The sequence below is a fragment of the Excalfactoria chinensis genome, chromosome 8, assembly GCF_039878825.1.
Source record: "Excalfactoria chinensis isolate bCotChi1 chromosome 8, bCotChi1.hap2, whole genome shotgun sequence".
NCBI classification, from domain to species: domain Eukaryota; kingdom Metazoa; phylum Chordata; class Aves; order Galliformes; family Phasianidae; genus Excalfactoria; species Excalfactoria chinensis.
Genome location: NC_092832.1, coordinates 22,282,373 through 22,305,441, shown reverse-complemented (window position 1 = coordinate 22,305,441; position 23,069 = coordinate 22,282,373). Strand labels below are relative to the sequence as shown.

The 23,069-nt window shown below is 37.4% G+C and overlaps 1 protein-coding gene across 2 annotated transcripts in view; it reads left to right on the top strand.

Annotated features, from left to right (window-relative positions):
• FAF1 (Fas associated factor 1) overlaps positions 1-23,069 on the top strand; it is a 133,239-nt gene that overhangs the window by 74,937 nt on the left and 35,233 nt on the right. For both annotated transcript variants that reach the window (XM_072343401.1, XM_072343400.1), the window contains exons 9-13: positions 12,321-12,416; positions 12,875-13,001; positions 13,728-13,791; positions 14,681-14,762; positions 22,156-22,310. In XM_072343401.1, the coding sequence (XP_072199502.1) occupies positions 12,321-12,416; positions 12,875-13,001; positions 13,728-13,791; positions 14,681-14,762; positions 22,156-22,310 (524 nt within the window). The remainder of the gene's footprint in view (positions 1-12,320; positions 12,417-12,874; positions 13,002-13,727; positions 13,792-14,680; positions 14,763-22,155; positions 22,311-23,069) is intronic.

The following is a 23,069-nucleotide window of genomic DNA, read 5'->3' as shown; positions in this document are numbered from 1 at the left end:
CAGTCATTTTAGGGGCAAGATGTTACAGAAGGACTGCATTTATTTCATGTCCTGCTGAGAGAAGCCAGCAAGAGCTATTATCGAGCACTTCTTTTCTCCTCAGTCATTTAATAGTAGCAGCTACCCTTTTATTCTGTGCTCTCAGACAGCAGAATAGGAAGTGATAATCTCTTTGGAATACAACAGACACCTGTTTGATAAGTGGTAATTGCATTATTCCTGAGGATTATCTCAGCAGTGCTTATTTCTTTTGTAATAAATCTCCACTATCTAAAAGAGCAGAGCTTCACTAGAAGATATATGAAAATCCATCACAATAGTCTGTGGGTGTTTGGGACTCTTAAACAGAGTTTAATTTTAAGTAAGTCATATTGTTAATGGGCTTTGCATATCATTGCTTTTATTATTGTATATATTAATTCAAATGTTTGTTATTGCTAAAACTTTTGTTCTAGTTGTGCACAGAATCTGATATAATACTCTCAAATGTCTCCATTAACAAGATGCATAGAATGTTCCTTTCCTGGGATTTATTTATTAAGTGCAATAAAATAGTGACAAAGCCACGAACCAAGTAGTGATAGCTGATAAAACTGTTTTAGATGAAATACTTCCTCTATCAAGCAAGAGAAGAGCTCTGCTTCTGGTAGCAATCACAGGAGTTCCTTTTCTAAATGTAGTTACTGCACAGTGGTCATTTAATGACATTTAATAGGCTGGTGTACTTACACAACTCAGATCTTCTCATTTCTAAGAGGAGGCCTGAGATTTAATGCTGAACTTTTATAAAAGTCAAAGAAATGTAGATGCCGGGTGTCAGCTGGGTTTCAGTAGGAATTGTCCACTTTAATTTTGCTTCATGACAACAAAAGTCCAATCTAAAGTGCTGGCAACAATGCATGGTTGTCAAGTTCTAAGAAGACTCTGAATAGAAAGATTCTTTATAAACACTCAGTTTTTAGCTAGTTGTTAGTTCTTGATCTTTTGCTTATCACTTTTGAAAGTGTGATATATCAGCCAAGCAGATTCGATACGCACTCACGGTGAATGAATGCATTAAATTAATGCATTTTGCTTAATTACAGCCACACCAACCCCCAAAATGTATCATTTATGAATATTAAAAGAAGATTTAAAATTAAAAGTACTGATGTGCTAGTATTTCTGAATTTGACCTTTCCCCTTTACTTCAGAAGGATGTGTACTTGGTGTTTTTAATACTATTGATCTAAAGAGTTAAATTCCTTTTCATGCATTCTCTGCAGAGGAAACTAAATAAGAAACGCCTCTCAGAAGCTCGTTTTTAGAAGTCAGTAACAGCATGGCTAACTCTGCAAAAACCCAGTTCCTTGAACAGTGATATCCGGGAAGAAGAGGTAGCATAAAAAGCCTCCTGTGAGTGTTTGAACCGTTTGTTGGAAGCAGTGTTGTTAGCACGACTGCTTGAACTGAGCCAGGGAATTATATAGTGCTGTAACATATCCAGGCACTCTTCAATTACCATCCAAAGCATTGTACAATGCTGTGAAGTAAATGGCATCCCACCATAGACCAGAAACGTGCCAAGTGTTTGGCTGATACTCTTTGTGAATGCAAAACAGTTCCCAGGACGTATCTGTGAATATCTGTAGGCAATATAATACGTAATCTAGATGAATCAACTTGATCATTGGATTATACTGTTGCTTATTATTACATTCAAAAATTTTTCCTCATATGAAAAATCTGTTTAGCAATTTTGTATTTCTTTTGGATAGCAGAATAGGCATTTTGTGGTCAAAGTTGGAATAAGCAACATCATTATACGTTCTACAGCAATTGCCTTTTTACTTAAAGAAAATATCAGAAACCTGACAAACGCTTTGTTTCAATACAGAAGCCATCGAGTGAAGCAGAATGATGTTAGTACATTGATTAATTGTTAGCTCTGACACTGTGAAAAGAAATACAAAAAGAGTGAATTGGGGTTGTTTGCCCTAGCTCTGCAGAGACCTCACCACAGCCTTCCAGTACCTACAGGCACCTGCAGGAAAGATGGGATTTGTTATTAGAGGCTGTAGTAATAAGGTAGATGCTAATGGCTTTAGACTGAAAGAGGGTAGAGTTAGAATAGATACTAGGAAGAAATAATTTACTCAGAGGGCGGTGAGGTGCTGTAAGAGTCTGCCCAGAGAAAGAGTGGATGTCCCATCTCTAAAAGTGCTCAAGGCCAGGTTGGATGGGGCTTTGGGTATCATGGTCTGGTGTGAGGTGTCCCTGCTTTAAGGTCCCTTCCAACTCAAGCCAACTTGTGACTATAGGACAAGTTATCTCTATTCAATGCTTTTGCAGTTGCTGTGAGTCTGTGTCAAGTTAGTGCAACTATATTTTGGGGGGCCACCATGAAGGTTTCAAAAGTAAGAGTATGTAGTGTTACTGAAGATCATACTTTGCAATTAGTAAGCTCATGGATGAGTGTACGCTGACACTTTCCCACATTTTCAGGTACTAAAGGGATTCTTATCCTTTTTTCCTTTATTGATTTGTTTTCTCTTTACCTTGATACTCTTCTCATTTGGTAACATGACACAAGCAAATGCTTTGACTTAATATATTGACTTATATATGACTGCCTTTCAACAAAGGCAGTCTCTAGCTTTAGAAGGATTTGGGAATCTCAATTGTCTATGAAGAACACACTAGCAGATCTTGTTTTGGTGTAAGAATATTTAATTTTTGGTTCCATATACATTTGAAAGTGTACAGTAAGTTACAGTGTAATCCTGGGCATATGTATTTTTTAGATCAGTTTGCACAGGTGTACTTATTAATAAACTCACTTAACTAATTTATATGCCTAAGTTTGAACCGCTGAGTAATTAGTGAAAGCATTGCCAAGAAACTGGAAATTTGGGAAATGTGTCATTTATTTGCATATCAGTATAAAGCAATTACTAAATTAAAGAGTGCACGTTGTGACAAACATGAAGCTCCTTTACTGTTGCTTTGTCAGTGCACATTAACATCAACTTGATGTGAAAGCCTGGCATTCTCTGCATGAACTAAAAATCCTAAGGCAGAAGTACACAATGAATCACCCAGAGTTTGGAGGCTAGCGCGCTGAATTGCCTTGGGGTTCAGAGCGAGGGAAGAAAAAACTGATGTAAAAGACTATTGAGAAAACGTATCAGTGGAAAGTAATTAACTCAAGATCCACAATTAGCCTCATGGTCCATACTTAACTGTGTTCCAGGTCTTTCAGCGTTTATTTAATTCTGTTACCCTGTGTTTCAAATAGCTGCGAATGGCTTGGCGGATTTTTCAACCTTTTTAATATTTACAGTTTTTTTCTGAGAAGAAGAATGAGCTCTGAAAGTGATCGTGGGTATTTATTTCAGTCTCTCAAATATATCTCTTTCCTACTTAATTCTACAACAGATTCTAATATTATTTCCCTTTCATTTCCTTTAAATATCTTTGTGGTTTGAATCCACATGAAGTACTACAGTATCTGTCCTTCTGCTTTAATTGCTAACTTGCCTAACTAGGCTTAATGAAATGAGAAACAATCAAAACCAGGGATCGTTTTCTCTTTCATTTGGCTAGCAAAGGAGAGTGATAAATGCCCCGGTAATACGACTGATGATTAAATGAAGCAAAAACAGGCATGTGTGTTCAACCAGCGTACCAGAGCGGGGTGCTCACAGAGAAGGAGGTGCAATTTTTTCTCATGATTGTATGGAAAAATCTTAATAGTGTTTCACGGAGTTTCCTTTACTGTAATTGTTGCTCTGAATTCAGCGTCCCTCATCTGGTGTCTTTCTTGATAGATAACCTGTCCTTTCTGTGCGCTGTGAATTCTCCTACAGCATAACTTCTTGCTCCCACCTGCTATGCTGGGTGTCCACGTGTTGATCCCACAGCATCTTTATGGTTCTGCTGCCTTCAGCACAAGTGGTAAAGATCTCCCAGAGCTGAGTTTTTGTGCTGTGATAGGAGGAGAAAGCTTTTACTATGAGGCCATTTGGAATAAACATCACAATGTTGTTTGGATTGGGTTCTATGTTTCAACTCTGTAGCATTCCCTTGTGATTTTAGTCTTCACTATAGTTGAAGTATCTACCATGGGAACATCGCTGAAATCCTTGGAATGAGTTACCTACAACCTGTATGGACAGGTTTAAATCACATACTCTGTCACTGTTCTTGTGGCTGGATTAGAAACTTAAAAAAAAATAAATAAAAGAAGTTAAACCTGCAATAAGTAATTGTCACAGCGCGCTGGTACAATGCTAATTGGAAGTGACATGTCCAAACTGGCCTCCGTAACATGAAGAAACCTAACAGGTGTGAGGGGTGGATCTTCCCATGGGCCCCGCTGAACTTCTAACAGGGGAAAAATAGTAGAAAAAGTGAAATGAACCTTGAATAAAGCTGTCAGCAGTAATTATCTCAGCAACACTTTGTGAGGAGTTAAAATAAGCGTTGCTGATTTATAACCTGAACGCACTCCACCCTAGAGATTTTTTTTCATCCAGTTAGTGTTTAAAATGAAACGTTGAATACCTGTCAAGATGTTTTTTCTAATTGAAGATACGTAGTGAAAATGAAGTTATTTTGTGGAGGAAGTTAATTTCAAGGGCTGTCAAATTTTTAAACATTTCTGTTCCTTTTAGTATTTGTACAACAGTTTAATAACAAAACCTAGAGCAAACTTGACTATTTTTCCTAGGTAGTGCAATCTGATGTCAAAAGATGAAGTGGCTAACCTAGAATTTCATCCACTTGCTGGTGGAAAAGATAAGAGCTTACCTGGTGGAAAGCTTTTGTTGGTATGTACTAAACTGAAAAGCAATGTCTTGTTGCCTAGTGTAGAATGAAGAGCTCTGCAGTTCTGTGCGGTAAATCTCTGGGCCTCATAATTAATCTCTGAGTACAAATGGCCCTTGTTTCTGTAAATTAAAACACAACAATTACAAAAGCCTGCAACAAATTGATAGACTTTAAAAAAAAAAATAAAGTTACATTAAGTTTTTAAAGGAGAAAATTTGCTCACTGGTGTGAAAACGCTCGTTTCATGTATGCAGTGTATTTCAGTATGTACAGAAGTACTTTTACAGTCTGCTCCTAATGAAAGAATACTTACTAGCTTTGAGAAAACAACTTCTCTGTAATTCACAGGAAGCCTTTAATCACTTGAAGTTTTAAACATCATTTTAAAGCATGGGTATGTATGAATTCTTAGATCGTATATCCATTTGACTTTATGAGATTGTGCACTGAAAACAAGATAGCTTATTTGATGCATGACTGAACAGTGGTAAGTAGTGGGTTTGGAAGCACTGAACACCTGTTTGTTCCCAAGGAATTCAGTGATAGTTTGAGCTCAGACTACCTGTGTGTTTCTTATAATGTTGATTAATAATGCTTAGAGATCTAGGTCCATAGCAATAACAACCTAATGTGAAGGATCTGTCATATGGCAACATTTATTTTGAAAGAATGGGATTCTGAGTAGTTTTGGGAATCAAATGAGTTGTGAACCCCCCCACCTCCTTCCATAGTAGTTTGGTTTCACATCATGATTGAATCTCCAACTAGCAGTGACCATGGAGCCGTGCAATTCTCTCTGGAGAAACCCAAGAAACTGCCACACTCCTTTTCCCTGCCTTCAGTATTCATATTCAGGGGTTGTGTTGGCTGTATTTAAAAAACATCATTTTCTTCAACTCTTTGTGTAATGTAAAACTTCAGTTCATACATTTCAAGTGTAGAAGCACAACTTATGCAACCATTCACTTGCTGTCTGTCCTCCTTCCCTTTTTCACTTTGATTTTCCAGTGTGCCACATTAAATACTACCTCCCTTTCACTGTGCATGTGCATCATGCCTTAGGTATTACCTGTACTTCAAATTCTCACTTTCTTATATCTTAAAAATGATTGCAAAAGAAAAATGACAAATGGGAATGCTAGCATTCTTGGAGCAGCCCAAAGTTGCTCCAGTGGTAAGCTATGAGCAGAATAACTCATTTTCCAAGCAAATTTCATAATTTCAAACTGTGCCTTTCTGTGGAGTTAAACTAGGTCTGCAATTTCATAGATCACCCCCTGATTCAGACTTATGGAGCTGAGGCCTGAGGTGTAGCTCTGCCTTGATGTAGCCCTGCTGAAAAGATGTCTTCTCCTGATTTCCTGTTCTGTCCAGTTGGCATTGTAATCTTTTTTAACAGGGAATGCAGTTTATCTGGTAAGGAGAGATAGGTGGCATCTTGTTTGGCTGTGAGAAATGCATTTGAAATCTTCTGAGATCTGCCCCTGAAGAAGGGATTTTCTGTGATGAATATGCCTTGCAGATATCCAAAATGAAATGTCTATCTGGACCAAGAAATAAGAGAATTTCTCACTACTGTTTTGCCTGTGCTGGCTGGGAGGACAAGAAAAGTGTCTTTACAGCAGCCAAGAAAATCTAGGAAGCTGATGAATTGTTTTGTCACTTTTATTAGCTAACTACTCTTTGTACACTTTGATCCTTAGTGAGCTTAGTATCCAAACTCAGTTAGTGGTATCTTACCTGTATAAAGTATAATAAGAAAACTAGCAAGGTAATTCATGTTCCTTCTCAAACTTCTTGTTTGTACAGTTGCTTTGAAAAATGAGCAGGCTTTTTCCCTAGCTTCAAGATAATGTGGGAGAAAATGTAGCACCACTGACATTTACCATACTTGGGGAATTACCTTATGCTGTTAAAAAATATATGTATATGTCTTGGCAGATAACAGAATGGTAAGTATAATATGAAAACTGGAATCCTTGACAATTTCTCCCTCAGTCCTTACCCTTCTGTTACCTGATGAGGGGAAAAAGGCATTATAGTAATTACTTTGACAAGAAGAAGAATCAAGTTATATGGAAGTGAACGTTCACAGTAGAGATTCCTGCCAGTCATTGACTGTTTTGCTGTGGGCATCTCTGTCTCAGATTATTTTGAATAATTGAGCATGGCGTGTTATGAAATGTACTTGTTCGTGTTTGTTTCTTTATACATTAGCTATATATCACTGAGTAAACCAGTAGCTGAAAAAACTAAGCACTTCACATGATGAGCACAGGGAAATGCTGTCACATGGAGTATTTGAATCAGGATTAGGTTTTAGTGTGGGCAACACTGCATTCTTTCACTTTGGATTAAGAATTTCTTATGTGGTGTATGTACAAATATCCACATATGTATTAAAGCCTGATAAGCAGCTTCTAATAGGAGCTCTTATCAGATGGTGACCTCTTGATTTATAAATATTCCTTTAGCATATCATTTCCATAGTTGTTAATGTATTTGTTTCTAACACAAAAGCATAACTAGCTAATATTAACAAGCTAGTAGATACAATATACTATTAGTAACAAGAGTAGTTAGAGATTTGTAAGTGTGATAGAATTCCTCATGTGTCACCTGCATAATACTGGTATTTCCGAAGTGAAAGAACTGCTTTTGGATTTCGAGATATTTGTAAGACCTCAATCAAAATTTTATTACAGAGGGAGTAATAGCATCTATGGCTTATTTTTCTGGAGATAACCTTTTACGTACAAAGCTGTGCACTGTTTGTACAGTGCTAGAAGTGAAGGCATCAAAGATCCTCAATGGTTGCTGAGATAACAGAGGGCCACTGCAGTTACTGACTTGGGTAGGTTGTTTATACAGCCACCACTCCATGTTACAACGCGTGCTGACTGATCTAGTTGTACCACAAGCAGATATTACGTGGAGTTGATTTTCCTCTTCCACAGCAGGGGGGGAAAATAGGCATTTCCAGTGTTCACCAGAATCAGTATTGAGAGCATGGGTTGAAATTCTGGAGTTGTTTGGATGTGGAGCTTTGAAGGTGCTGCGTTACAGAAGGGCATGAGGGAAGGGTTCCACCTGGATGGAATGCTTCATCATCTTGGGCTCTTTGTGGCAGGTACAGCAAAAGAAATTGGAGATGCTAGTGTATAAAACTTGGGATTAGGTAATCCGAGTTTTCCTTCATGCTTTTGGATTATAAAAAACAAAAGAGTAAATTATGCACTTTTTATGCTAAGAAACCACGTTTACCCCCATCCTATTTTAATATACGTGAGTTATAATTCTATCTATTCGCATCATAGTCTGAAAGAATGTGATAGAAACCACGTGCCTTCTTGGCAATTACATGTGGGGTTACATCTTTGGGGTTACATCTTCTGTGCCTTCTTTCATCCAACTGTGCTTGCAAATGTAGCTGGAAAGCCAGAACTGCAGTTGCACTGTGCTATTTTCAGGAAGCTAGAACGGTGGTTTTTAAGACTTGAATTCCTTTTCCCTAATATACTACAAGCTGACCTTAAGTAGGACTGGGAATTAGTCTGTTTTTTTGTTTTGTTTTTTTAAGGGGGATTTATGAAGGAGAGTCAAGTATTGGAAAACAAGCTTTTTTTGTACACCAGCATTTTGTTTGCCTTTCTTATCTTGGAGTATTAAAGGCCAAAAACCGGGATTATTTTCCTTACCCCCAGGAGGAAACCATACTTTTAAAATTCCCCTATTTAGTTGGCTGTTGAAGCAGATCGTATACAGCTAGAAATAATTCTGCATTTGAATTATAGTTAATTGAATAATTTGATTCATAGCAGTCGTTAGACAAGTAATAGAGAAATAATATTTCTTTTTATGATCTTTAAAGCTCTTATTAAAAACCCAGCAAAACTCACACATGCTCCAAAAGCTCAGAAAGCTGATGTAGCAATCAAGTACCAAACAAAGAGCAGAAGAGCAATCAGTATTTGTACTTCCCTTAAATATTATCACAGGCCTAACAGTTACGACTGCTGTGCTTCAGGATGCTGCCTATTTTCCTGCCATGATTTTTGTTCTAAAGTTCTGTGAGAGATGAAGGTGAGGAAGAAGTTCCTACTCATTTGTACTGGCCACTTTGGATGTCCAGCAAAGTTCTGCAGGGTATTATAAAGCTCCCAAACCTTCCTTTCTTCCTTAGATGCGGTTGAAGTTAGAAGTTCCTCTGAAAAGCTGTTTTACTCCATCAGGGTGTGGCTGGATTTGAGGTAGAGCAAATTTACCAAATCCGATTACTTTCCTCACATGGTAACAGACCTTACAGTTCTTGTATCAGCAGTTCTCTGGTCTTTACTAGCTAAAAATCATCAGCTTACTTGCAAGCTTAGCAGATTCAGTACGCAAGAGCGTGGTAAGTCTCCAAGGTTTGCCAAGAAGCAGCAGGTGCCTGCAGCCGTAGTGCTCTGCTGGTGTCACTGCTTCACATTTGTGCTACTGCTTATCCTCCTTGCTCCACAGATGCCTTGGTGGAATAAACCAGAGCGGAACCAGGATCTCAGTTGGTGCCTTCCTTTGTCATTTAAGAAATCTGCAAGGGTGGGAATTAAGTTGTGCCGGCAAGCTCTTTTTAGAAGATTGCAAGCATCTAAGATTAAGCTTGCAGTTCCTTTCTGAGGGTGTAAAGGCAGCACTATGGAAAGTGGAAAGGAAAGAAAATACTTCTTATCAAGGGAGAATAACCCATGAAGTACTTGGTCTTTGTCTGCACTTGGCGAGTGTTTCTAGGTTGATCTGGAAGATTCTTGGCAAATAATTCTTTGTGTTCAGGTCTTAAAATACATTTATTGACTTTATTCCCCAGTTATTAATGCTGGCAATTAATCTTTGCTTGTGTGTGTGAATAGTTCTAGAGAAACTGAACAACAGTCTTTATTTGTCCTTTCATGTTTTGTTTATTCCATAATTCTTTTCTAAGTCCTCTATCTTCCACTGTCTGGTCATGAGCACATGAAAGCCCTCCAAGTCAAGCTACCATAGCTGCATGAAGGTAGTTTTTACCTGGAAAAATAATTTCTGACTTTTTGTAGAAATGAGTTCCTGAGTTGAGAATGTGGGTAATCAGACACTGAGGTCACAATGCAGCATTTTCAGTTAGGGATTGTTAGAAGGTTCTGGCCATTCACATGGGAAGATAGCTGTGGCACAGCAGTTAGTGTGTCTAACGAGCTGTAGCCCTGTTTGTGAGTAAGCAGATGCTGTGTGAAGAAAGAGAAGGCACTCCAAGAGCAGCCTGACACTGAACATTTGTAGCCCTTGAGACACCCCAGCTGGAGCTCCCAGTTGGCGGACATTGAACGTATTTGAGGTTTGCTATCTGTGGCACTGAACTGGGCTGCCTGAAAAATCATCTTTCGCTTACTATTGATGTTTTTATAATTTCCCAAATAAAGATTAAACTTTCTGGTGCAGGAGACTCTTTTGAGAGAGAAGTGTCTCCTTTATCTAGGAATAAAGATAACTCAGTTCTGGAGAAATGTTCCTGCTGGCAGATGACTTCTGAAATGAAAGACAGAGCTGCTGTTTGTCCTGGCCTTTGCCTTGCAAAAACTTCTCAAAAAAGTCAGGAGGAGAGGGTGATTTCTCACACACACACACACAAAAAAATAACAACAACATTCCAGCAACTGTCTGGGGAGTAGGATGAAATGTGCTCTGATGTTGGACCCCTTCTGCTGTTAGCTCGTTTTTGAGCGACGCTTTGACACTATAATATTGGGTTGCAAATTAGAATTGCAACACCCTGCTATTGGGCCAAGTGATAAACAGCACAATAACTGCTTGCTTGATCTTACCATGCTTTCTTTAATGTGTATGTAAAAGATACCAGGAGCCTTTCCAGGCATCTCGCAGAGTATTTGACACCCTGAGATAGGGAACGGTGTGTGGTTAGTGCGTGTGCGTGTGACTTACCAGTGTTTCATGTGGTGTGGGAACTATAGGGCAAAGTTTTGAGTTTCATAACAGTCAGTTTTTGTTTATCATTGAAAACTTTTAAAAATACTAATTAAACCGGTGGGTTATTGCAGAGAATACAGTTCTTATGCTCCCGTCACAGGAGTTTCATGAGTAATTGGACTTGACCTGTATGTCATCTTTAATATTTCACTTGTACTGGAATATTATTACTCACTTCCTTTAAGATGATAGCTCGGCTTTTTATGCAGCTAAACTTCTGTTTAACCTTGCTGTGAGAGTATGACAGTAGGCTAGTTCAGACAGGTTAACATTCATTTGGTAACCAGCCTGCTTAATCAGCCTGCCGCAAATTAAATCTTTGGGAGTTCTAGCAGACAAGTGATAAAGTCATTCTGAATTATGTATAAAAACAAATGGGGTGTCTCCAGTGCTCGTGGCAGTAAATTAAGTTTAAGGCTTATGATTTATTCTTGGGTTTTTGGTAAGGGTGATTGAAATGTAATTTACCTTAAGGTTTTTACAGTGTAATTAGGAGGGTGCTGTGGTTCTGAAATGCAGAGCGTAAATCACCCAGCCTGCAACAGCAGTAATTTTGAGTGGATCTAGAAAATCTTTTTCTGTCCTTTAGGGGTATCTTTTTTTCCTGAAGGACCCATTAGCTAGAAGCAATAGTTTATTTTAAAGGCACAGCCAGACCTGCCTTTCTGTGAGTCACTGAGAATCAAATGTTTTGTTAGGTTCAGATTCTACAAAAAATAGGATTTGTTGCTGAAATGAATGGGCTATATTAAGAGCTATTTGCATTAAAAGTTTACCCCATGTGTTATCAAGATAGGGCTTAGGTGCTCCTGAGAATTCTTTCCAGTCATCAAACCCACAGTGAGAGGGCTGGTGGGCTTTCCAGAAGAGTGCACCAGGCTGTGTCCAGTGTCTATCAACAGTAGGCTTAAAGTGCTGTTTCTGCCGGCACTAATGGGCATCTACTGTGTCTGTGCTGACACAATTTCACAAGTCTTACTGGTTTTGTGTCTGTCCTTCTTATATGAGAAACCTGGTTTCATGGTTTGCTTTTTTATCTCCAGTTTTATTTTCCAACACAAGAAAATGAACAGTAATGGTTCAAAGTTCTGTTCTGACTTAGAAAAAAGGAGCGATTCAAGACAGTTTTGAGTCTGCAGTTTCATTTAGTTTGTTTTGAATCTTTATGCATACGTAACTTTTAAACTATTTTGTTATAAAGTGTGCAAGTAGTTAATGTAAGCTTTCCTTTTCCCTCTAAGCACCTTCACTTGTTGTCCATGTAGCTGTTCCTCAAGATTTTATATAGCTGATGTAAGAACAGCAACAAAACCCTTCAAATCCTGAAGTTTTATGTAGCAGCTTCACCTGCAGATGAAAATAAGTCTTAGAGCTCCATACCTAGCAGTAATACTGCAGTATGTTCACAGTCTCTGTGTTGTACAATGTTAACAAACAAAAAGCCACCACACACACACACAAACCTCTCAGTTGAGTCTGTAGCTCTAACACATTTGTTGCTTTCTTTGTAGATGACTCTAGCTGTATCAGGAATCAACTTTCCTTGCCATCGACTTACAGTTGGAAGAAGATCTTCACCTGTACAAACAAGGGAACAGTCAGAGGAGGTAAGAACATCTTAAGTTAAAAGTACCCTCTAGGAAGAAAGTAGAGCTGAAGTGGATTGTGTCTGGGTATGAGAAGTTAGTGGTTGATTTAGTGTTTCTTTCTCACTCTTACGTGCTCAGTTAATCCACCTGTAGTACCTTTAGATGGGGAAAAGAAAGAATACTAACCTGTGATAAAATAGGCTTAAGTCTTCTCAACATTTTGTATACAGCTCCAACTCCTAAGTTAGAATAATGCATTTTCTCACTTAATGCTGTCAACCATACTTCTGGTGAAAATTAGATCTTGTTTATAAAAAGCAGCCTGATCATGTTGTATAAAATAGGAAAATAAAATACAGGATAACAAGTGTTTCATAGAAACATAGAAGTATATTTCAGTGTTTGCGTTGAATTTCACTGAAGGCGATTTCTGTAATAGATGTTGATGGTAGGTTTTCATTCTTGTTTCTAAACAGCAATGCACTGATGTTCATATGGTTAGTGACAGTGATGGAGATGACTTTGAAGATGCTACGGAGTTTGGAGTTGATGATGGAGAAATGTTTGGGGTAGCATCATCTGCCTTGAGGAAATCGCCAATGAGTAAGAGTTGAAAGTTAATTGCTGATTAACTGGTAATTGTACAGCACTAGAGAATGCAGAGAGGTGCTGTGGGTCTGCACAGTAAGAAGCAGGAAATGTTTTTTCAATGGGACCATTAGAACCGTTTAGTTCTGGTGTCTTGTGGGGATAAATATTTTTGCCTGAATACATTTAATAGGTTTTTCAGTGATTATTTGTCCTTAGATTATGAATAGGATCGAGTAGGAACCTACTTCCTATTCGCAATTCTGCATATACACATAGGTCTCCATAGGTGTTATTACCTTGAATGTTTTTGATGGCAATTTTTGACACTGTACTAATGTGAAACTTTTTAACATTATGCTTAGAAAGCTCATTTAAAAAAAACAAGAAAGTCACTAGAAATGCCATGAGTCAAGACTTTCAAGTCAGTCTTTTCATTTTAATGTATTAAAGTAAGTCCAGAGTGTTAGCTCTGAACAAGTGATGTATCACATTACACTGGACCTGAGGATTTTACTGTTTAGAAATGCTGAATATATGCATGAGTGTGTCTGGAAATTCCAAGTCTTTCCAGAGGCTCGTAGTCTTTCATGAAATTCATACGGTCTCTCAGTAACCATTCAGTAAGCCGTCAACATAAAAAATCCATGAAGCAAAGTGAGTGTGCATATTAAAGCCTGTTTCCATAAGGTTGCACTCAATCCTTTTAATCCTTTCTTTTTTTTTTTTTTTTTTTTTAAGTGCCAGAAAATGCTGAAAATGAAGGAGATGCCTTATTGCAATTTACAGCAGAGTTTTCTTCGAGGTAATCTTAACCTTATAACAGCGTAATTCTTGTTGCAAGCATGGTAAAATGTTTTAAGTAATGAAAAATAAACCATACGTATATATTTTCTTACATAATCACAAACATTTGGGCATCCATATCTAATTTAATTTAAGCTTAACTTTGAACTGTTTCTGAAATAGGCTATTTCTTGGTCTAAGTTAGCGTGATGGATTCTATTTAATTTGCCATCAATTAATACCATTAGTTAATTATGTAGATGTCCACAAGGATGATAAAGAATCTGATTATGTATTCTAATTTAACATGCAAAACCAAAAAGTCAAAAACTGATTATTAATGAAGAGTATCTACAGAGCTGCTGTAATTTTACTGTTAATGAAATGGCTTTATAAATCATTGCTTTTAACAATCAAAAGCTTCTTTCTTAAAAAAAACTTCATCTCACTAAATTTTGGATTGTTAAACAATTAATATATTTAACCAAAAGAAAAAAAAATTAGAAGTTGCAACATAATATTCTACAAACGAATGTGAACTTTATATGCCTTCTGTTTTGACTCCTATGTGATGAATGGTTTTTATATAAATGAAAGAATGTATCCTTAAAGAAATAGACTTCAGTTGGCCTTTAAGAATATAAAGAAGAGTTAAGTTATCACTGAAAAAATGCATGAAACTTTGGTTTTCTATGCATATGAGCTGGAAATTCTTACATTTCTAAGGCAGCACTCAGTTATTTGAAGCTTTTGAGTGCTGGTGGGCCTATGAAGGAGAGAGGAGGAATGTTTAGGGGTGTAGTACTTCATCCTTCAGCCAACGAGTTATAGTTACAGAACATATGAAGAGTCAGAATGTTGAAATTATTGTCATAACTTTTATTAATGGAAAATTCTGTCTCAAATAGATACGGTGATTGCCATCCTGTTTATTTTATTGGATCATTAGAGGCTGCTTTTCAAGAAGCCTTCTATGGGAAAGCTAGAGATGTAAGTGCATACTAAAGTTACTTGATTTAATTTAGGAGAAAAATGGAGATCGCTGCAGATGTTTTATCTTTATTTTAAGAAGGTAAACTATTTTGGAGTATCTTGTTTATATTGTTTGTAAAGAGTTATATAGTTGATTGACTAAAATATTTACTCCGATTGTTAATGAAATTGCACTGAGTGCCTCATGCTTTGTAATTATTTGAGCTGTATTTTTATTGGAGTCCTTTAGTGATGGCAGTGATCGGTTACTGTGGGCGTAGGGGTTTCTCTCTCTTTTCTAATTCTCTTCTTTCTCCTTTTTTGTGTCCTCACGTAACACTGGCTGGGGATCTTTTGTTTGACAGGTTCAACGTCGCACATTGGTAACCCTCTTGAAGGATGGCTAATGAAATTGTAAATATAAAGTGAAAGGGTTTTGAAATGCACTCCTTTCTGTCTTTTTTCTTTTGTACAGCCTTTATCTGCCAAGTGAATTCCAGTGCTCAGGATTGGTTATTTAGGTTTCCTGTCCATCCAACCAGACATCTCAAGTTTCTGTTATTCTATGCACACTTGTAAAATCGGTATTTTAATAAAATTAGAATGGGAACAGTTTATTTAAGTTTTGGTGACTTGAATTCACTAAGGAGAAACCCAAAGCCCTGCGTAATCAATCGTAGATAAAGCTAAAACACAAACATGAAGGTTATGCTGTTTCAATTTATTTTTTGTCATCCTGATAGGTATTTAATTTTAAATCGAAGAATGTTTGGGCTTCCTGAGGTCCTTCGTATTGCAAGGAGCAGCTATGTTATGTTAGAGGGTGTTACGATATGCATGCCCTGTAAAGCTTAAATTAACAATAATTTGGCATGTTGCGGACACCATTTTCTCACACTCTAAATTTAGTGAATACTTTCATGTCTGCATCTGAATTCTGGAACATAAATGTACACGCAACAACTCAGTGGCAAAGTATTAATTTTTATCTCATTAAATGTGTAACTCGTGTAACTTATTAAGAACTTTGTAAATATTTTATACCTACAGATCTGGTATTTATGCAGTGCAGTAATTTAAGTACAAAGTACTTCATGTACTGCTTACATGGCACATCTGAAATGCACGTCACCTCTTGTTTCTGATATTCGTTATGTATTTGGACTGGATGATCATCAGAATAAAGGAATACAATTAGGAAAGTACTGTTTTCTCAAAATGGTGTTTGCAAACATTGCCTGAATTTTTAGAAGCCTTTAGCCCTTCTCCCCATCAATCCCGTGAAATGTCATTGTTTTCACTGTTATATTCTGATTTAAAGCAAAGATATGAGAAGGGATAAACCCCGTTGATTTTTACTGAGTTTTTCCCATTATGAAGCAGTATTTTCAGTAGTGCCTTCTGGAGTTCTTAAGCGAGGGAAGGGATGTACCTTACTTTGTATTTTTACAGTTGCCTTTCGTAATGGAATAGTTATGTCAGTATAAGGAAAAAAGCCTAAGTGAAACAGCAACCTGAGCGTCTTGTCATCTAGTTTATACTATGGAGGGCACTTAATTTTACCAGGGCAACAGATGAGCTTCAGGCACCAACATTCTTCACTTGAAGTGAGAAATTGAGTTCCAAGAGTAAATAAAAACAAGATTGAACGTTTAAATCCTCTGCTAGGCTTTTTGAACTTATATACTCATTAAATGTTTATTGGAGTGGTGGGATTACAAAGGATTTGGGTAGCTTCATCAACTGGTATATACTTAATCACTAAGTAAAACAGTACATTTGATAGAGTGTTTCTCACGATGCCGCACTCAATCCATCTTAATGAAAACCGCTTCAAACTGATTTAATTTGAGAGCACTTGGCAGCTTGAGTGCTCAGAGATTCAGCCTTTTTGTGGCAAAATCTCCATGCTGTCCAGAAGGTGCTCTCTGCTGTTAAGGTGCATTTAAACAGCCATCAGCAGGTTCTTAATGTGTGTTGTGGATACTTTTTCTCTCCAAAATACTCTGTTGCATGTGAGGTGAAAGGCTTTTTTGGGGAACATTTCGGTTGGAGTTATTTTAAGAAAATCAGTCTATGTCAGATCATGTATTTTTAAACACAGAACATGTTGAAGTTCTTTCACAAGAAATACATATATTTTTTCTGCTAAATTTTAACGTATCTCACTTTCAGGAGTTCGAAAGAGTAATTTGTAGCTGCATAAGAAAATGGTACTTGAAAGAGCTTGTAAAAAAACCTCAGATGTTTTCTGTTACCTGTGTTTTTGTTTAGCGTTCCTTACCGTAACTCTTCGTATTGAGTCATCTGAGTTAAGATTAACTCATGTGATGGCTATCTCTTTTGTTTAATAGTGTCTAATGCCATGACAGAGCTTGTTCTAGACAGGAGAGATGGTCCAAGGTCAAATGTAGCTCTATTTTAAAACTTGTATATACCTTTGACACAAAAATACAGATATAGCTAAGCCAAGATAGGGAGCTTTCCCTTTACAGTGGAGCTTCTTGGTCCCTGACAGTGAAATACCCAACTGCCTTTTGCAGTCTGATAATTCAGAGCACAGTGTGTGAGATCCTAAGGCATATTTTGTACACAGAGCACAAAAAATATTATTATTATTATTTTAACTGGGCCACGAGGAGAGACAAAGGTTTATTAGGCTAACAAGTTATTTTGAGAAATTCTTTCCCTACTTACTGTGCCCATTTGGAAGAAACATTTCTCAGTCATGTTAGTTAATGAAAAACAAGCTTGCTCTTGCTGAAGTTGTTCTACCATCATAGAAAAAGCTAGAAGAGAAGCCTGGGATGAGATTTGTAGTGGGTAATTTTAAACAAGATGTTTGCATGAGGTTTCTTTACAAGTGAAAGCACTTTATGGGTGCGTTGTGTTCTAAAGCATCAGGAGTTTTCTCTTAACTTACAGCGCTATTATTAATACAAGATCTTGATCTCGCTATTGAATCTCACTGAGCTATTTACTTGGGTAATACTGAAGTATTTTTTTATATTGAATTTTTGTTTACCTTTTCATTTTATAGGTGGCTGCTACTCTTTTGAGAAGGGATAAAGACATCTGCTTTACCTTTTCAGTAGCTCTTATCTTTATATACCTCTGTCAGATCACCTCCTGCCCCTCTCTCAACCTTTCTGTCCACTGACTTTTAATAAATATGTGAAACATCTCTCTTACCACAGATTGGTATTGTCACCTCAATATATACTCCTGCATACTGAAAATGAACCGTGCTTTTCTTCTCTTTGAATTCAGTCTTCTTGGTTTAATTTGGTGGCAGAACCGTTCCTCTCACACAGTATTTAATTTCCTGAATACCAAGAAGAAAGTATGCTTTTTCTGTGATTTGGCATGTTCAAATCAAACCCTTTTTTTCCTTTCTTTTTTTTCTCCTTCTGTTTTATTTTGGTTTCAGCCTGAATTTTCCTTCATACAGGGTTTTCTGCAGTGTAATTTTTATCTCTGGTATTCAGAAAGATGTCACTCATTATTTTAGCTAATGAAGTGCATGCTAACCATTAGTACCCTTAAAGAAGCCCCTCCTGAGGTTGTCTGTGCTAAGGAAGCACTAGCCTCTGCACCTTAAATTCATTCATACTCTCCAATCTAGCCTGATGTATTTGTTAGCAGTTCTATGCTTTCATCCATAAGTTAATTCTGAACTTGTGGATAATTACCATTTAGAAATTTTTGCTTTGTAATCTCCTTGTGGGCCTGCATGCCCTTTATTCTGCTTCACTGTTCAAATCCGAATGGTCGGTGCTGGTAATGGAAATCTCTTCAACACTCCCATGACTTTATTGAAATTGTTTGCCACACTTTTCCTCTTTCAAAGTTTATAATTTGTACTTCATATTTAAGTTTGTTTTTAGTTACTGCTTATTCTTTGCCTTACGTAAGCTACCACTACAAGTTCAATTGATTGAAACAGGGCAGTATAATAGCGTTAAATAGTTGGAATGTGAAAGTAGACTAAATAAGGCATGGAGTAAAATGCACCTCTACCTGGGAGAGTGGTTGGCCACTTGAACAGCTTTCCCCTATTTAACATGGGTTTTTCTTTGCTGATGGTTTTACTGAAAGATAGAAAATTAAATTTGGAACTTATTTAGGGATGTCTTGTGCCATATATAATGAAAAAGACAAGATGAATAGACTAGAGGGATCATCTCGGTAGGAACGTGTAGGGGTACAGGTTAGCACTGATTGCCTTTGCAGCACTAAAAACTGGCTTCAGCAGCTGCTGTTCTGTTACGTGTAATACAGAGACAAGACTTCCCATAAATAAATCTGTCTGTCTCATTCCTGCTTTGATCCTATCTCAAAGTAGAGTACATTCTAAGGTGCGTTGCAGAAGGTTCTCATTTTGCTTAAGTAAAAAACTGGCATTTGATAAAGTAGTGTTACCCAAGAAAGCTGATCAAGTGATCTCCAAGGTCACCTTATGTAAGTGGATCATTTGTGCGCTTTGAAGGCTTAAAGGTGTGCAGATATGTCCGTTATTTTACTACGTATAACCAGGAGGAAACACGAAGATCTTGATTTGCAGGTCTACCAACTTGAAAGAACGTTCACGTCTCTAGCAAATGTTAAAAGAGAATGAACATTTTTGGCTTGATCAGTAGTTGAAGTTGTAAATTTGAAATACAGAAATAAACGTCCTGATCTGTGGTTTTGCTGAGCCTTGTGGCTGTATTGCTGAAAAACAGACCTCCTGGTGGCTTAACTCTTAAAATCCATCAAGTATTTTGTACACCTGAGGACTAACAATAACTTTTCTCGGTGAGGAAAAAGCCTGTGCTCTGCATGTAACCTGTAAGTCCCTATATTTTTGAGAATAATAACATTAATAGGCATCTATCCTGGAAGTCAGGACTGTCCAACAGGTTAGTGAGCCCATTTTATTTGTACTGACTAACAGATTCCCTACATTATTCATCTCAAAACCTTAGAATTTAGTCTGGTTGTTTTTTTCTTTCCAAAAGTCGACAAAAATCTTACAAATATATATTACTATGGGTTAGAAAAAAAAGCCTCCCTCCTCTTCCAAAATCAATTCCAAGCCTTCTGCAATAGTGCATTTTCCAATAACAAAATACCTTCTGTTGAGATTTCTCAAACTGTTGTTTCAGTGCTCTGTTCCTCCTGCTCCCACCTTTCATTTGTCCTAGCACTGTGCCAGTGCCCAGCCGTTGCTTTTTGGACACGTTATCAGGCACGAGTACAATCTTTATATGTGATGGAGTTTCATCTTTCCCTGACAAGGTTTACTGATGTAACACAAATTGCATTCACTTGTAAAGTAGCTCAGTGTAAACATCTATTGTGGATGTGCCTGTTTTGTTTACTAAAATTTGTCCCTAAATCTTTGAACCTAAAACTGTACATATTTTGAAACATTCAGTTGTGGGGAATCTCATATTTAACAGTTTCATGGGGTTGTTTCTTTGGAACTAAAAGTGTTTCTCAAGAGCCTTTTTTTCCACCCGCTCCCCGTGAAAAGAGGAGAGCAAAGCCATCCGCTTACCACAAAGCAGTGCCACCACAAAGGAAAGATTAAGGGTTTAGAGAGAGGTCAATATGGGTTTTTCTCTAACTAAACACTTTCCTAAAGTTTCCTTGTGGAAAAAATAATGAAGTCATCTCAGAGTTTTTAAAGAATTTTTATTTCTTTTTCACCGTCTGCATTCGCTTGTCTTCTCAGCATGGATGTTTAATCTTTCTAGGCTTTGTGAATTGGTCCAAATGAATAAGTGGTGAGCTGTCTCTCTAGGAGCTAGAGGCTTATTCTAAGGCCCTAATCACTGAGTAAACACATCTTTGCCCTCCCTCTCTTACAAGTGCTATATAATAGTCGAGATTCTAGCACAGTAACCTGGATATTGCAGGGATCGACGCTTTGAAATGCAGAATGGCTGATCCTCAGGAACAGACAGTGCCTGATCTTCCCCTGCCTCTTTCTTCTTTTTAAATTAAATATCACCACAGAAATGCTGTTTTATTGCTTGATATTGCGCATTAGTGCCCTGGATTTTCAAGTTTAGTTTCAGTCAACATTGTTGGCTGCTCTTATATGGATCTCTGCGTGTTGGGCTCATTAGTGGCCCTTCTTGGCACATGTGTACTTGGTTCTGAAGAACATTTAAATTAAATTAGACAAACATTAATGCAAATTGCTAATCCTTTTCCCAAAGTCTAATGTTCAGATGTATTCTTCTTTTTATACACAGTTATTAGGTTTTATCCAAAGCTGGTCTTTGAGGTTGTAGCTTTCGAGTTTGGTTGTTTTAGTTTTTTTTAATGGAAAATTTGTCTCAAAATTGCCTCCCATGCTTTGCCATATCAGTCTTACTTATAATGAAGAGATTTCAAATGACCTTTAAATAGAAGTCTGAAAATACCATTAGGGTATTTTCTGTGTGGTCTAAGAAAGTATTTTCAACTGAGATTTTAAAATATGGTGGTGGTTGTTAGTGGAACTTTGTAACTTTCTGAATGCTTTTGTAGTTGATTGATTTCTCTGTTTCCAGAAAGTACCATGAGGATGCAGCACAGCTGTTTGCTGCTGCCTGCGACGTTCAAATGTTACTTGATGGGATTTCAAAAAAATAAGGCAAAGTTTCTCTGGTTTTGAGAGAGAGAAACACTGTCTTCAGCATCAAGTCTATACCAACATAGCAACTATGATGAACTCAGAAATGCAGAGTGGGGTTCTATCATTTGATCTGTTACCCATCTCTAGAGGTCATGGCTTGTGAGAGTAGCTGTGGTCCCTTGGTTTCATCAGCTCAGGGAAGAGGATATTCTGTGATTCTGAAGCTGCTTCCTTTACTTGTCCTACACATTTGCAGTGCTAGGACAGATACCTTCCTCCTCAGCAACACATGCAGCAGCACAGGCCTTTGCACTGTGGACAGCTCTGCAGTTACTTGATTTCTTCTTTTGTTTGACTACAGATGGGGTGATAAGAATACACTGTCATTTTGTTAAGGTTGTGTATAACTGTATTTGTTTAGACTTTGATGTGTTAAGGGGTGTATTCATTGCACAGGGAATCGTTGCAGGTGTTATCTTTATTGGACAGCAAGCCAAAAAAGTTCACACATTTTTTAAGCCAAGTCTTTTAATGAAATTTTTGTTTTTATATTGAAGAGTTGTTGTTTTCCATGCTCAAAGTACGTGTTGTGGTACCTGAAATAAAAGTACTGGGAAGAGGGATGGACAGTTTGCCTTGAAATCTGTTGGTTGTTTTTTTTTTAGTGTGTGTACTTGGAGGTATTCAGCACCTTCAGTAAATGCCACTGGGTGTACTGGTGTACAGATCTGCAGCAGTAGTTTTATTTTACTAAACAGCCAGGAGATTTTCTCTGTTCAATCTTGTCTCGTGTCTTTTCAGAGAAAGCTTCTTGCTATCTACCTCCACCATGATGAAAGCGTGCTAACCAACGTCTTCTGCTCACAAATGCTGTGTGCTGAATCTATTGTCTCATATCTGAGTCAGAACTTCATAACCTGGGCGTGGGACATGACAAAAGAAGCAAACAGAGCGAGGTAAGGCTCTCTGGACTGCAAGTGGAGCAGCTTATCTCTGTGTCATCTCTGTATATCGTCTTGTTGCTTGGTATTTGTTTGAATTAAAGACTTGCTTGTTCATAGCTGATCAGTGAAATGGTGCCGTCTGATATGCACTGGGAATTGAACCTTCCTTGTTGTCCAGGTTGATTCCAGAACATTCCATTGGTGGTGCTTAGATGCTTGAATAAGTTTTAAAACAACCTGTAAATGAAAAACTGGCCTGTATTTTATGCCGTGGTGCTACTGTTGTGTATAGGAGCTAAGAAATTGTAGATTACACCTCCTTCTACTTGCTTTTGGGTGTTACCAACAAATTTCTATATCTTAATGCATTCTTCTCCCTTAGGTATTTATCAGTTGACCATGAACTATTGAAAATACCAATTTTATGTCTATTTCTAGAAATTGGACCTGTCTGGTTTTCCGACTTGGCTGCTGTTTCATCACCATAGCTTACACAGAAGGCTGCTTGGATAGTGCTTCACGTTTATTGCTGTATTGTGATAATTGTTCTATCATGGGAACAAAAGATGCAGCAGTCCTTTGGCCTGGGATAAAGATGCAGTTTTTTTACACAATTCCATTGATTGATGAATAATTAAAAGCATGTCTTTGTTTATTTTCCTTGTGACTTGCTAGAAGTTGGCTACTGCTATGCAACATTCATGCATTCATATTCTTAAATATTTAAATTTTAGCTAATATTTCTTTACCTTAAGTTGACAAGAGAACAGA